Source organism: Phocoena phocoena, chromosome 12 (assembly GCF_963924675.1).
Source record: "Phocoena phocoena chromosome 12, mPhoPho1.1, whole genome shotgun sequence".
Taxonomy (NCBI): Eukaryota; Metazoa; Chordata; class Mammalia; order Artiodactyla; family Phocoenidae; genus Phocoena; species Phocoena phocoena.
The window spans coordinates 43,531,464-43,546,951 of record NC_089230.1 but is presented as its reverse complement, the minus strand read 5'-3'; the positions used below and the strand labels follow the sequence as shown (position 1 = coordinate 43,546,951).

General features: G+C 39.1%; 1 protein-coding gene across 2 annotated transcripts in view; it reads left to right on the top strand.

Annotated features, from left to right (window-relative positions):
* DSE (dermatan sulfate epimerase) overlaps nt 1-15,488 on the top strand; it is a 69,310-nt gene that overhangs the window by 27,340 nt on the left and 26,482 nt on the right. The window contains exon 2 of one of the 2 annotated variants that reach the window (XM_065888779.1): nt 4,185-4,653. The exons of the other annotated variant lie outside the window; for it this stretch is intronic. Within the exon in view, the coding sequence (XP_065744851.1) occupies nt 4,238-4,653 (416 nt within the window). The 5' untranslated portion in view covers nt 4,185-4,237. The remainder of the gene's footprint in view (nt 1-4,184; nt 4,654-15,488) is intronic. 2 annotated transcript variants of the gene reach the window in all.

Sequence of the window (15,488 nt, the reverse complement as noted above, 5' to 3'; positions counted from 1 at the left end):
TAAAAAACTAAATATAAAACTACCCTGTGACCCGGCAATCCCATTACTGGGCATATACCCTGAGAAAACCATAATTCAAAAGGAGTCATGTACCACAGTGTTCATTGCAGCTCATTTTACAATTGCCAGGACATGGAAGCAACCTAAATGTCCATCGACAGATGGATGGATAAAGAAGATGTGGCACATATGCACAATGAAATATTACTTAGCCATAAAAAGAAACAAAATTGAGTTATTTGTAGTGAGGTGGATGGACCTAGAGTCTGTCATAGAGTGAAGTAAGTCAGAAAGGGAAAAACAAATACTGTATGCTAACACATCTATATGGAATCTAAAAAAAAAAAAAAGGTTCTGAGGAACCTAGGGGCAGGACAGGAATAAAGATACAGACATAGAGAATGGACTTGAGGACACAGGGAGGGGGAAGGATAAGCTGAGACGCAGTGAGAGAGTGGCATGGACTTATATGTACTACCAAATATGAAATAAATAGCTAGTGGGAAGCAGCCGCATAGCACAGAGAGGTCAGCTAGGTGCTTGTGACCACCTAGAGGGGTGGGATAGGGAGGGTGGGAGGGAGATACAAGAGGGAGGAGATATGGGGATATATGTACATGTATATCTGATTCACTTTGTTATAAAGCTGAAACTAACACACTGTTGTAAAGCAATTATAATCCAATAAAGATGTTAAAAAAGAAAAACAAAACCTAGTGAATATGTTTTAGGCTACAGAAGTTTCTAGGCCTCGTGAGTGTTTTTCTCTGTTCGTTTTCTGGCAGAAACTTTTTCTCAAAAATTCTAAACTTGCTTTGGCTTCAAATAAGGAGGAATAAGGTTTCTCCTTGCTCATTTCAATAATGAGATCCACTCTATCAGCTCCTAGGCCCACAAGTTCAGCCAGCGTCTGTGAGCTGCCTTTTATATGCCAGGCACACACTGCTAATCCCTGTGATGCAAAGAGGGAGCTGTGGTCCCCTCTTCTGTGAGGTATGGCATAAACAGCTGAAACAGTCCGATGTGGTACAGGTACCCGCCAAATACAGGAGATGTTAACTCTTCAGGTAGCTCAGCAAAGGCATTAATAAATTACAGAGAGTAGAGGCTGGGCTTGTTGTGTGTATGCTATGAGGAAGGCTGCACAATTTGTGCCACCGCGAGTGCCACGGTCTTCTCTTCTCATTCTTCGTGGATGATTGTTCAGCAGAATTTCTGTGGGTACTGCACTGGCCCACATGTATTCCAACAAGAATGTTTTAAATGTGTGGTAACTCAGGCCTTGCTGCCCTGACACCCTCACGTGAATGAAGCAATAACTAGGGAACCTTTGGTAACAGTTGGCATATTGAGGTGGCATCGTTCCCAAAACAACATCTTAATGAGGTCTGTGCTTCAGGAACAGCGCTTCTTGTTTAAATACCCTCAGGCATATCCTATGTAACCGGAAGCAATGTGGCAGAAGTGGCTGTGATCATAGCTTGAGTCAGTCCTGGATTGGGAGGGTCACTGTGGAGCAGCTGTCTCTATCTCAGTGACTCCAGCCCTGGATAGGAGGGTGATATGCATAAGGCAGGAGAAAGAATAAAACAAATCAGCTTTAGCCCCTTTTAGGGAATGTGTGTGCAGAATCTGAGATGGAGTTTCTAGTTTCCACATAGCTTCCAACCCATCCATCCATAACCCATGCCACCCCCTTACCCACCTAGAATTTGAGCTACACGTTTAAAAAACAGTAGTTGACGCAAAACATTTTCATCACCCCAAAAGGAAACCTACACCCATTTTAAGCAGTCATTCCCTATTTCCCTCTCTTCCAAACCCCTGGCAACCACTAATGTATAATATTTTCTGTGTCTATGGATTTGCCACTGCTGGACATTTCGTAGAAATGGAACCATACAACATGTGGCCTTTCGTGTCTTCTTTCACTTAGTTGCATCCATGATGTAGCATGTATCAGTAATCCATTCACTTTTACGTCTGAATTTCCTGATCCTGTTTTCTTCATACTGTTTGAATACAAACTTTAAAATATGTTGAGAGTGAAGCTCTGTTTTAATGGTACATCTGTTAGGCCAGTTCATTTAAAGAAGGTGAAAATGGAGATATTGTTGTGAAATGATAATCATTAAGAAGCCTCAGACAATTTGATAATGAAAAGTTTGGGCAATGTTGCAAAAAATTATTTGCTTTATGTTAAAAGCCTTTTAAACAAGGAAAACAAATAAGCAAACAAACAAACAAAAACCCAGTAGTTGAGAGAAGATCTTCAGTTCTGTTCTATGCACGTAGAGGTCAGTTAAAGGAGAAACTTCCAAGCCATCCTCAGTCTGGCTGCCTACAACCCACCCCCACCCCCACCCCCGCAACAGTGCTAATTGCATTGATGGCTGCATCCAGTTGTAGACCTTTGGGGATTTAATATATGCAGGCTTTAAAAAAAAATTAGCACACTTGTTCTCTGAAAAGAGCAAAAAATACACCTCGGGGTGGGGGCAGTGGGGACTGAGCATTACTTCAGACTCAGCCATGTCTCTGTGTTGCCAGAGACTACACCCCTCCTCAGACATAACCACAGAAGACTCTGGGCCAGCTCTCTGGCCTTGAAGGAGGCAGCCAGTTGCCTTGAAGATTTGGGTGCTAGACACAATATGGGTGGAGTCCAAGAGTTATTTCTATTTTATGTATTTTATTTAGCATGGCTATATTAGTTGTTTTTATTCATTACAGGTTCTACTCTTGAAGTAAATCTAAACTGCATCACAAAATCACTGCCACTGAGTTTTATATATATAGTCTAAAGCGCGTTCAGAAATACAAAGAATACTAGAGTTTATGGCAGCATCTACAAGTGATGCCATGTTGCCTTTCTCTTGGAGATAGACCAAGTTGAGAATATGGATTGTTCTCCAGTGTGTGTTAAATCCTTAGTTTTCTTTCTTCTGAATGTGATGAGGCAGACTTTCCTTGGAAAAATAGTTTGTGTTCAGCTGGAGAGGTTGATTTTTCTCCACCAGTTTCTCCGATGAATAATTGAAAACTACTGTTCATTATTTACATAAAACTGTCTTTTTCTGGTCTGCTTTCTATAACCTTTCCCCTCTGAGGAATTTTAAGAATTCCCTGACTTTCCTCTGGGGGATTTTATGCCTGCTTTATCCCAGATGTGGGACATAGACCAGGCTGAGGATTTTCTTTCTTTCTTTTTTTTTTTTTTAATGTTCCTACTTTGAAAGACGTTCTTGCTAACCTGTGAGCAAAGCTGCCACTGAAAGAAAAGGATTTTTAAGAAAGTTAAGCAGTAAAGAAAATATGTGAGCTTGGTTTAAATGTCTGACTCACTGAATGACACCAAAATCCCAAATACAAAATGAAAAAGTAGACAGTAGTTTCAAATAATAAGGGGAAAATGCACACGTGTTCTTTCAGCCTTTTAATTCTGGAATTTTATTTTCTGAATGAAGGCATGTCAGTCTCTAGTCCCTGCAGCCCCCTGTCTGATCATGCCCTGCACTCCTGCCGATATCAGCCCAGGGAACACATGGGCTTAGCAGATGTTTACCCTGCTTTTGTTGTCGCAGTCCCCACCTTCTGCTGACACAAAGAGAATATTTAGCCTTACTCATAATATTTTGTCTGCTCACATTCATATAGATGTATTGATCCTAATCCCTGGTTCAGAATGGAGAATGCTGAGAGGAGGGGAGAACTTAGAGTGAAGGTGGCTGTATTAAGACAGGATTTTCTTTTTTTTTTTCCCTAACGTCCATCCTGATTCCCAGACGATATTTCACCACAAGCTTTTGGTTACTGTGGTTTTCATATTAATGTCCAAAAATACCATAAAATCAAAACGTTTTTTGTGTGATAAAACGTGAGAAGAATGCCAACAAGAGTTTTTCTTCTCTACTCGAGCAGATATTATACTGTTTTCCCAAGTCCAAAGTTTCTGTTTTCCACAATGAATATGTCTGTTGTATCATGTGTAATTAATTAATGAGTTAATTAAATGATTAGGTTTTAGTTTCTTCCTAGCTCAAATTTTTGCTGTATTTTTGAAAAGTCTAAAAATTCATAAGCTTAATTTTCATAGTAAGCAAGGTCGCTACCTACCACGTATTTCCTGCTTCACCATGGTCCCCTGGTTGACATATCCTCCTCTTCTCTTTTCCGTCCTGTAGGATCTTTCGAAGATGGTTTGGCTGCCTTGGAGATTTGGAGATCTGAGGCCACGATGAGGACTCACACACGGGGGGCTCCCAGTGTGTTTTTCATATATTTGTTTTGCTTTGTGTCAGCCTACGTCACCGACGAGAACCCAGAAGTCATGATTCCCTTTACAAATGCCAACTACGACAGCCATCCAATGCTGTACTTCTCCAGGGCGGAGGTGGCCAAGCTCCAGCTCAGAGCTGCCAGCTCCCACGAGCACATTGCCGCCCGGCTCACCGAGGCCGTGCACATCATGCTGTCCAGCCCCTTGGAGTACCTCCCTCCCTGGGATCCCAAGGAGTACAGCGCCCGCTGGAATGAAATTTACGGCAACAACTTGGGAGCCTTGGCCATGTTCTGCGTGCTGTATCCTGAGAACATTGAAGCCCGAGATATGGCCAAAGACTACATGGAGAGGATGGCAGCTCAGCCTAGTTGGTAGATTTTTGTCTTTTTCTTCTTACTGTATTAAACTCTGCAATTTAAAAAAATGAATTCATAGTCAAATGAAATCTCAGAGGCCAGATTTTCACATACTTGTGTGTGTGCGTGAGTGAAGGGGATAGGATACTTGTTATTTGTGTTGTTAGTGGCTTATGAATGGTCCCTAGTTTCAAAAGACCTAGTGACTTCCATGTTTAAAGTTAGAAGAAAAATATTTAGGTAGAACCTAACCAAAGAAAAAATAATTTGCTGCATTGAGTAAATAGTATCATCTTGATTGTTGAGATTTCTTTCCCCCTTGTTTAACAGCCTTGTATTACCATCATCAGGCCTTAGGTTCTGATTGACCCCCAAGTGGTTAAAACCTTTTGCCAGCAAGAGATTTCCGCCAATTAAGATTTCTTTGCATTTTAGGACAATTAGGAGCTAAAAGTAAATGTGATAGGATTAACTGACAATTTATAAATAAGATCTTATCCAGTAACCAGCAAATTGCCCAAACCTGTAGGAAAACCAATGTTGTGGTATAATTATGTGAGGAATTCTAATTATGTAATAATTTACTTTCAGGAGTTCAAGATTTGAGAACAAACTTCCTGTCTCTCCTTGATTAGCTTAAATTTATTTTATTTGTGTATAATTAATATGTCTACCTGCTTCCAAAAGGTATGGGATGAATTAATTAAGCTAGGGATTCCGCGGGTATTCTTATTTAAACTGTGTTTTAATACACATGGTCCAGTTACACTACAAAAAATTACAAACTGTATGAAATATCCTTTTAAAATTACGTAGGCTGATACTTGTCATAGGGTTGGAGAGAGCTCATTTTTAAATGTTTAGAAAAATCAGCGATGCATTTAATGTTGTGAAGAGTTACATCTCAGATATCATAAGGGTGAATAATGGTAGCTTGCAAGCTTCCTGAATTCTGCCAGTATGGTAAGTAAATTTCTGCCAGTATGGTAAAGAATATTGTTTGTTTATAGAATTTGAAGGAGTTTCTGGAATTTCTAAATGAAAAAGATTATGGAAGAGTTGACATTAAATCCATATCAGAGCTTATTTTTTTAAGGCTTGTTATGAGGTATGTATAATCGTTTTGAAGCTTACAATATTTTAGGTTGAAAAGAACCTTTTTATTTGATTTGTTTCAAAGCTGAGCCATGTATGCCTTAGTTTCTGTTCTTGACTAACCTCATTCTACTCCTGACACCAAGAAAGAAAATAAAGATGGATGGAAATTGGATATTTGACTTATAAGTTTCCATTATCAAGTGTTACAATTACTCACTTGACATTGTACAGTTAGTTAAAAAGTGGCAACCATATTTACTTTAGGGGAAAAAAACCTTTGTTGTCTATAAGGGTACTTTTAAAGTCCTTTTTGTTTTAGATAGGTAAGTGAAATTTGACAGATTAAGATGTGGATGAAAATGTTCCAGAGAGCCGTCTGTTTCACTTCATGAAAGAGTAGCTAACTGTGAAGTACCACTTTTTAATGGAGATTTTTTTTTTTAGTACAAATAAAATCGCATTAAGAGAATTCACAAGACCACTGCAATTGTATTATGATGATATAAAACATTCAGGCGTATAAATACCAACTTAAATGAATGCTGTTATTAGAGAGGACTAGACTCCTATGATAAAAGGAGGAAAATAAATAAAAATGAACATTTTCATAGTTTCTACAAGTTCAGAGTTACTGGTTGTGGAGCTGTGTAGGAATTTATTAGAGGACTAGTACTTTGTTCATGGCAGTATTGATAAAAATAGGTATACCTCTATGCCGTTAGCCAGTAACCCAAAGCCAGTCTGTGATTTAATAGAGCTGAACAGTTGACTTCTTTCCCTAGACCTCTTAGATGAAGGTCAGAAATTGAGAATTTACCTTTACATCTGGTTTCTAGTTCCAGAAGTGATCCTAGCATAAAAAGTCGAGCTACTGGAACATTTTTGTCTTGGCAAGTACTGTTACTAGGTTGTACTTTTAAATGATTTTATGGAAATTTTAACTTTTTAAGAGCAACCACACCCAACCCCTAGACCCTTAAATTTTTATTAAACTGTAGTTGAATATAATCAATCACTTTTTGACAACTTAAAACACTGCTAAATGTTTTGGTAGTTCAACTGTTCCTATTTAAATCAACTAAATCATATGTTGCCACTGTACCTAGAGAAATGTATTGTGGTCGTTGTCATTGTCTTAGGACATAGTTCACCTATATTTGGTTTCAGAGGAAAATAAAAGACTGACTCTTATTTATAAAGATGCAGACCTACTAGACCTACTAGAGAATGGACTTGAGGACACGGGGAGGGGGAAGTGTAAGCTGGGACAAAGTGAGAGAGTGGCATGGACATATATACACTACCAAACGTAAAATAGGTAGCTAGTGGGAAGCAGCCACATAGCACAGAGAGATCAGCTCGGTGCTTTGTGACCACCTAGAGGGGTGGGATAGGGAGGGTGGGAGGGAGGGAGACGCAAGAGGGAAGAGATATGGGGACATATGTATATGTATAACTGATTCACTTTGTTATAAGGCAGAAACTAACACACAATTGTAAAGCAATTATACTTTAATAAAGATGTTTAAAAAAAACTACTATGTATAAAATAAATAATCAGCAGGGATATATTGTACAGTGCAGTGAAATATAGCCATTATTTTGTAATTAAAAAAAGAGATCAATAATTAATATTGATTTATCAATTAATTTGATTAATTAATTAATTTTAAAAGCTTCCTACAATGGCTTCATCAAACTTAATACATTTGCCATATTCCATGAGGATCCTTTCTACTCCTTTGAAAACCAGTGACTAAATTGTGTCCACTCACTTATTCAATTAACAAACATTTATTGAGCATCTGTTGTATGTCATGTACCATGCTAGGTGCTGGGGATTCAGTGATGAAAAAAATAGCCCAGTAAGTTTAAAATTTGCACCTAGGGTAAGGGCTGCAAACATTGGGTATTTGAAACCTAAGCTAGGACTATATTCTCTGCTCAGAATTAAGTGTAAGCATCACTTAATAGTAGGGGTTCATTAGTTTTTTGTTTTTCAATTAAGCAGAATTCAAGACTATCTGGATTTTTAAATTAATTTATCTTTAAATTTAAAAATTTTTTTTAATAATTTTTATTGGAGTATCTTATTAGTTTTTATTCATGACTTAAAGATTTGAGGATTAAATGAGATAATGTAAAGTACTTAGCACAGTTCCTATCAAATAGTAAGCCTTCAATAAATACGAGTAATGATAATTATTGTTACTGATATTTGCTTAGTACTTAGATCCTGTTTAGTTTATAATTTGGTGTATGTAGGCTGTAAGGAAATAGTATTTGTTTGGGATTTATTTGGAGATTTGACTTATCTTTGTCCAAATTGCTCTCAAAACTAGAACATCTGTTTAACTCATAACATAATCCTTTTGGCTTTATTCCATTAAAACTTTCAGCAGTGCTCCCCTGGGCCCTTTTTTTGGCATATAAGAATCTGATGGTAACACCAATCATGATGGCTTAGGGGAAAGTAACAGTGATGTGTCTTTTGTCTGGTATTCAAAAGAAGTACATCTGAGATGTACATGCATACAGATTTATTCATGTGATTCATTTCATTTGAGTATTTTTGGGTTTTGTGGGGGGTTTTTTCTTTTACTTTTTATTGGAGTGTAGTTATTTACAATGTTGTGTTAGTTTCAGGTGTACAGCAAAGTGAATCAGTTGTACATATACCATTTGAGTAGTTTGTAAATAAAGAGCTAAAAGGTCACACCTGTAGATTCACTTATTTAAGAGTCTTGGGCCATTGGAAAAATTAAATAGAAAATATTATCTAATGATATACTGATCTTTTGTGTTCATCTGATATAATGTACTACAAAGTAGAAAGGGAATCTCATAGATTGATAATGATGATGGTGGTGATTGAAAAATAACAACATGCAAAACTTTCTTCTTCTGACATTATAATTCTGTGTGTCAGCGAGTACCCAGATGATTGGGCACCACAGAAAGATGAGACATGTCTACATACTGTATCTGCTTTTGCGGAGATGCCCATATTCTCTCTCAGAAGCTCTCTCCTTTGTTCTTCTGCCTTCTGTTAATGTCATGCATTCTTCATAACATCCTTCATAACAGTAAAAGTAACAGAGTAATTTAATTGTTCTTAACTTAGTTCTAAAAATCAAATTTAAAAAGATATTATTTTAACCTATATATAAAATGGCAAATTATTTTCAGCATCACCAATAATGTCTCTGACCTTTGATTTAAGTCCCCTATACATCTCATCTTCCAGATGAAAGCTAGGATTTGGGTTATAGTTGGCTCTGTATTATATAAAAGTGTGATTAGAACTTAATCAGACAACTTCTTTAAGAAAGCTTAATGAGCTGAGGTCATACATCTAGAGCTGGTAACAACAGAAAATGCATTTTATTACACTTAAAGTCAATTCATTTTTTTAATACAATATCACCTAGTCACCAGAGCAAGTTCTGTGTATGTCAGTTGGCACATTGGGGATATTCTCATTTATAAATAGTTGCTTTCTGCATTCAGTCCTTACATAATTAAAAAGAGAACATTATTGGATTCCAAATAACTAAAAATTCTCCATCAGCTTTTTTCCCCCAGAACCTTAAACTTTAAGGTGGGAAAATAAATAAAAACGGTTCTTAGTCAAGATTTAAGAGATTTCCAAAAAGTCAAATTTTTGGAGTTTTTGGAGTCAGCAGACATTGCTCTACTTTCCTAAAATTTTCATACGTGTGTATATTTTTATTTACTTATTTTTACTTTTTTCTACTATACCTTTTTCCCCAAAGATTAAGGAAACAAAAAACAATATTCAAATAGGAAATATCTGAAAAAGAAAGGAGGAAAGAAAAAGATAAGGGACATCAGCTGGACTAGCAATGAGACAGTTACTGAAATGCATCTTATGTCCCATGGGTGAGTGGGCCACATGTGGGCCCTGAATTTTTTTAACAGCAAAGAAAGTAGGCTCAATTAGTTTTGAAGTATAGAGTGTCCGTGGGATTAAAAGTAGATCAGCTTTTCTACAGAACTACGACTCTTGACCCAAGGACCAGAAAGCAATTTCTCCTGGAGTTTTCATGAGGGACCTGCACGATAGTTTCATGAACATCCTTCCAGTGCATGTGTGATGAATTGCAGAGTGCTGGCATTTTATGTTAGACTAGACTGAGGGCAGGACCGGGTCTGTTTTGCTCATGCCTGTATCCCTCAGCACTTAACACAGTGTCAGGTAGATTTCTGCCCAATGAATGAATGCTCTAGCATCCCTGGAGATGCTCCAAAGTGAAATTCACTAAAACCAGGGTGGAGGTAGAAGGGATGGACATACGGTTTAGCCCCAGGCCACTTTTTTTCCTAGTCTAGCTTTGTCCTTCAGCAGAATTTGAATATGCAGAAAAATGAAATGACCATGTATCTATCAGGCAGCCTCTTTATACACTGTGTAAGTATACACTCAGCGGAGCTCATGACTGATGGGTTCTGTGAGCTTGGGTATTATACTGCCTAGCCTGTTCTTACAGTGATCTTCTATATAGCTAAAAACAAACACAAAAAGCTCACTCAGATGATTACTGGAGAACACTACACGCCTGAATCATTTAAGAAAGATAAAGGTAAGTTGACCATATCTCACTTACTATGCAGAGATGAATGGCAAACATTCAACATTGAACAGTGATTGTAACAGAAAAGATTTGTTGTTCAACTTCTGTTGACAGCACATAGTTATCCAACGTGCATTTCTGAGCAGTGGGCTTTTCAAGGCTTTTGTCTAAACATTGTAAAGCCTGGGGAAGGGGCCTAGGATAGCAGTCCTTGGAGGCAGAGGTGCACTTGCATCTTGACTCTGCTATTATATTAGGCTTTAGCAGGTTTTTTTTAAACCTCGGTAAACCTCATTTTCTTTATCTTTAAAATGTGGATGATTCTTCCCATGCAAATATGTTGTCCCAAGGATTAAATGAGATAATGCATGTAAAGCTCTTAGCATTATGTTCCTGACACATAGTTTTACTAAAAAGTGTATTTTTATTACACAGAAATATATATGACCATGTAGCAGTATTCTTAAGTTTCTTGACACACAGGACTCCATTTTACCTACTCTCGCTCTGGAGTTGTGTTTTTGAGAAGTACTCATTTTGCATCATTCTTTTCCCTTTCTTTATAGTATTTTTGCTTACTTATCATCAGAAAATAAATCACAGAGGAAAGAAATTACTTCACTCTTGCGTTGGTGCCAGTCAGCGACAGGAATTCAGAACTGGTGAGGGAAACAAAGTTGAACTTTTGGACAGAGAAGTAATTATAATTTTATTCGCAGCAGACCTTGTATTAATTCCCTTGCCTGTGGATTGCAAACTTCTGGAGATTGACATGTGAGGGCCCATTTGCAAAGTAAAATATTAAAAAAATAATAAAGTAAGGGGAAAAACGGAGAAAGAAAAGCCCCTGGCAGATCGAAATGAACCAATCAGTTTCATTCCTGTACATTCCAAACTGAAGAGTCCACCCATCTTTCTCAGCGTGGCGTGCTGGGCTCCAAATACAGTTCCCTACAGCTGTTTCACAGGCTTCTTATTTCTTTAAATTGCATGTTAAGGCTGGGAATCAAAGTAGGGGAGGATGTAGCTGGGCCCCAACATGTGGAGCCGCAGCACCGGGAGCAAATAGATCAGGTTTTCCTCTCCCGACCTTACAGTGGTGAAGACCGGGTGGCATAGCCCGGAGTGCACCCGGAATCCATTGGATTCAAGGAAGCAAATCCAGTGGCCCCGTGAAACAAATGCAGGCTCTCAGAAAACCCAGCCCCCAATTCCCCTGGCTTTTTCTCCTTCATGCTTTCTCTTCCTTCTGCCCTTCCCCCTCCTCTTTCTGCCTCTTTTTCTCTCTGTTCCTTCCATTCTGTGATCTGAAGAGTTACTGCTTTTACCCTGCTTCAGATCCTTGGAAACAGAAGGCTAAAACTGATGACAACGAGGCTTTTTATGATGTTCAGATTCTTTAATATTTACAGAAACACATGTGTTAGGAACCTGGCTGTTGGGAATTTCCTTCTTTTACGCCATTTAATAAGCAGGTTGTTGCCAGCATCGTTGCAGATGAAGACACTGGGCAAGGATTGGTGTCAGGAGACAGCAGGTGAGGAGTTGCTCAGGGAGAGGCCAGGTCAGGTGTGTGGGTTAGCTGAGCATCTCAGTGCAGATTTTCATACACACCAAGCAAACTCCTCTCCATCTATTTCAAATTGAGTGAGGATAAAATGGTTTTAATAACGCTTCTTTCTAACAACAAATGTGAGACTATTTATAACACCTCTAGACATACACAGCTGGAAAGAAATGCAACGTTAGTTTTCTTGTGGGATCTGTTTGTTGTTTGAGTCTAACATGCAGTACTGGTGCAACCCTCAGCTGTCTCCACGATGAGCAACACTCTCTCCTATCCTGCTCCTCTAGTGTCATTTGTTGCCTTTTTAATAAAACATGCAACGTGGGCTTGCAGAGTTGTCTGAGGGAGCTCTGCTTAAGGCCAGAGGCATCCTCATCCCCCTTCTGATGGGATTCTAAACCTGAGCCCCTCACCCCATGTATACCACAAAGATATGAACGTAGTAAGTTCCACACCGACTTTACAGTCTGGCTCTTACATATTACTCAGCCATAAAAAGGAACGAAATTGAGTCATTTGTTGAGACGTGGTTGGATCTAGAGACTGTCATACAGACTGAAGTAAGTCAGAAAGAGAAAAATAAATATCGTATATTAACGCATATATGTGGAACCTAGAAAAATGGTACAGATGAACCGGTTTGCAGGGCAGAAGTTGAGACACAGATGTAGAGAACAAACATATGGACACCAACGGGGGAAAGCCGCTGGGGGTGGGGGTGGGCGTGTGATGAATTGGGCGATTGGGATTGACATGTATGCACTGATGTGTATAAAATGGATGACTAATAAGAACCTGCTGTATAAAAAAATAACTAAAATAAAATTCAAAAATTCAAAGAAAAAACAACTTGCTAAGCATGTTGTTTAAATTTTGTGCCTTCCTTGCCCTGTATCTTGAGGGAAGATGTTAGTTAGCAAGTGCTGCATATATATCTGTATTCTATTCCAATAATGCTTTATAATTGTTTTTTAAAAGTGGCCTTTGTCTGTTAAGTGAGATACGTGTTTAGTTCTAATACCACTAAAGATGTAGGGCCTTGCTGACATTAAGTTCTTACTAATGCTATATAGAGAGATATATATAACTACTGGAGAATAGTAGTGACATGAATATGTCCGTGGAGTCTCTTGTAAAGCTGCGTAGTTCTCTTTACCTTAGTTATCTTCAGAATGGCATTTTACTTCTTCATTTCCTTCTGCTGTATCCATCAAGAGAATATGTTTTAGCCACGTTTAACACAGTCTGTCTCCTCCATCCTTCCTTTTTCTTTCCAGTGTCAACATGCTGGCTTAGGACAGCAGGAGGAACCATAGTCAGGGGCCAGATGATTGTGTTTCCCACATAAGCCTGTGTTTAGAAGCTTTGTGTGTGGATGGCTTGGAGGAGAGGAATCAGGAGGAGGGGAACTAGGTGGAAGCTTATATAAGTCTAGGGGGGAAATGAAGACCACAGTTAAGTCAGTGAGAGTGGGGAAAAGAAGGAATGCATCTGAGACATTTAGGGCAGGACTTCCCTGGCGGTCCAGTGGTTAAGATTCCATGCTTCCACTGCAGGGGCCACGGGTTCAATCCCTGGTCAGGGAACTAAGATCCCGCATGGCGCACGGTGCGGCCAAAAGATTGAAAAAAAAAAAAAAGAGAGAGAGATGTAGGACAGAGAATCTACAAAGAGATTGATTGGATATGGGACACTTTCTCAAAGTATGGTTCTTTCATCAGAATCATATAGGTATTTTTAAAAACACAGATTCCTGGGCCTGGCCCAGACTCAGAGAATCACGATTATTTGGAGTAGGCCAAAGAACAAGTCCCCCATGTGATCTGAGGCACGCTAAAAATTAAATAGTAAAGAGCAAGGTGTTATGAAGCGTGGGACTTGGTTTTTGTCTAGGCATTGTGCTAGGTATTGGGATATAAAAATTTGAGGGCAACTTAATACATCTTGCCTAGAGTTGTTGACCTATGGAAAATATGAACTAATAGACTATATTAATGCAGATGATAAAGGCTGTGATTGAGAAAGTATAGTGTGTAATGGGAAGACAGAGAGGTACTTCGGGATGCCCAACATTGGAGCACTGGGAAGGCTTTCCTCCTGGGGCCTGAGGGACAAATAGGAATCCGCCAAGTGAAGGGGAAAGAGAGCATGTTTGATTGTTCCGAGCAGAAATAACTGACGTTCAGAGGCCGTGACAGAAGGAAGCAAAATGCTTTTGAGGAACTGAAAATTTAATGTAGGGAGGAGACAGGCAAGCATTGAAGCTTTGAGTAGAGAGCCAGATGCTGCAAGACCTTGTCCACCATGTGAAGGAGTTTGGACTTTTTCTTACAAGCACCATGAGGCCATTGAAGGGTTTTAACAGGGCAGCAACAAGGGCAGATTTGTGTGTGTGTGTGTGTGTGTGTGTGTGTGTGTGTGTGTGTGTGTGTGTATGTTTAACTTTTTCATTCTAAAATAAAAGTAGCGCACCATACGAACAAACGTGTGGCTTAGTAAAGTATTTTAAAGCAAACGCCCTGCTAACCACAGCACAGCTCCAGAAATAGAACGCTGCCAGCCACCCTGGGAAGCCCCTCGTAAGGCTCGTCCCAATCACAGCTCCCTCTGTCCCTACAAAGACTACCCTGACTTCTAGGGTCATCGGTCACGTCCTTGTGTTTCTTTATAGTTCATTCAAGTGTGCATCCCTAGGCACAAGTTTAGTTTTGCTCATTTGTTAAATGTTTTTTAAGTCTTTTTTATCTGCAGTTTCCCCTCCATCCCTTTATTTTTGTTACAATTTATCTGTGGAAGAATCTGGGCCCTTTGACCTGCTCAGCTTCCCACAGTCTGGATGTTGTTGATTGCAGGCTCAAGATGCAGCTCAGTGAGTTCCTCCACCCTTGGCATTTCCTACGAACTGACAGCCGGGTGCTGAGGCTCGCTCCAGCTCGGTTTTGATCACTTTGACACAAGCATAGGTGGTGGCTGTTCTCTCATCAGGAGACGCAAAGTGGCTGCTGGTTTCTCCATGGGACAGATTTGTGTTTTAGGAAGAATCTCTGGTCATATGTGGAGAGTAGATTGCAGAGGTCAAACCAGGAAGACCATTTAGGCCTTTTGTGTTTATCCAGATGACAGCCTGGAATAGGGGCTCTGAGAATGCAAAGAAATGTTGGGTTCCAGAAAGTTTTAAGGATTAGCAAATCCTTGGGTTGGCCAAAAAGTTTGTTCGGGTTTTTCCATAAGATCTTACAGAAAACACCCAAATGAACTTTTTGGCTGACCCAATATAAGACTTGACAATGATATTTGAGGACAAGAAAGACTAAGAACTTTCTTTTATGGGATGCTGAGAGGCATGGGACCTTTCAATGAGATCTCAACACTTGGAACTCTTGGAGAGTACTAATAAAGGGTTTGGTTTGGGATCGACTGAGTTTGAAGGGCCTGTGGACCCAAGAGGAGATGTTGAGTTCATGTCCCTCCAGCATTATTTTTAGCTACCTCCTGTTTGCTAGAAGTGTACTGTGACTTTAAAAAATGTCATCACCAGGAAAAAAAAAATTTATCCAATATAAAATATGCTTTCAAGTACAACAAACATA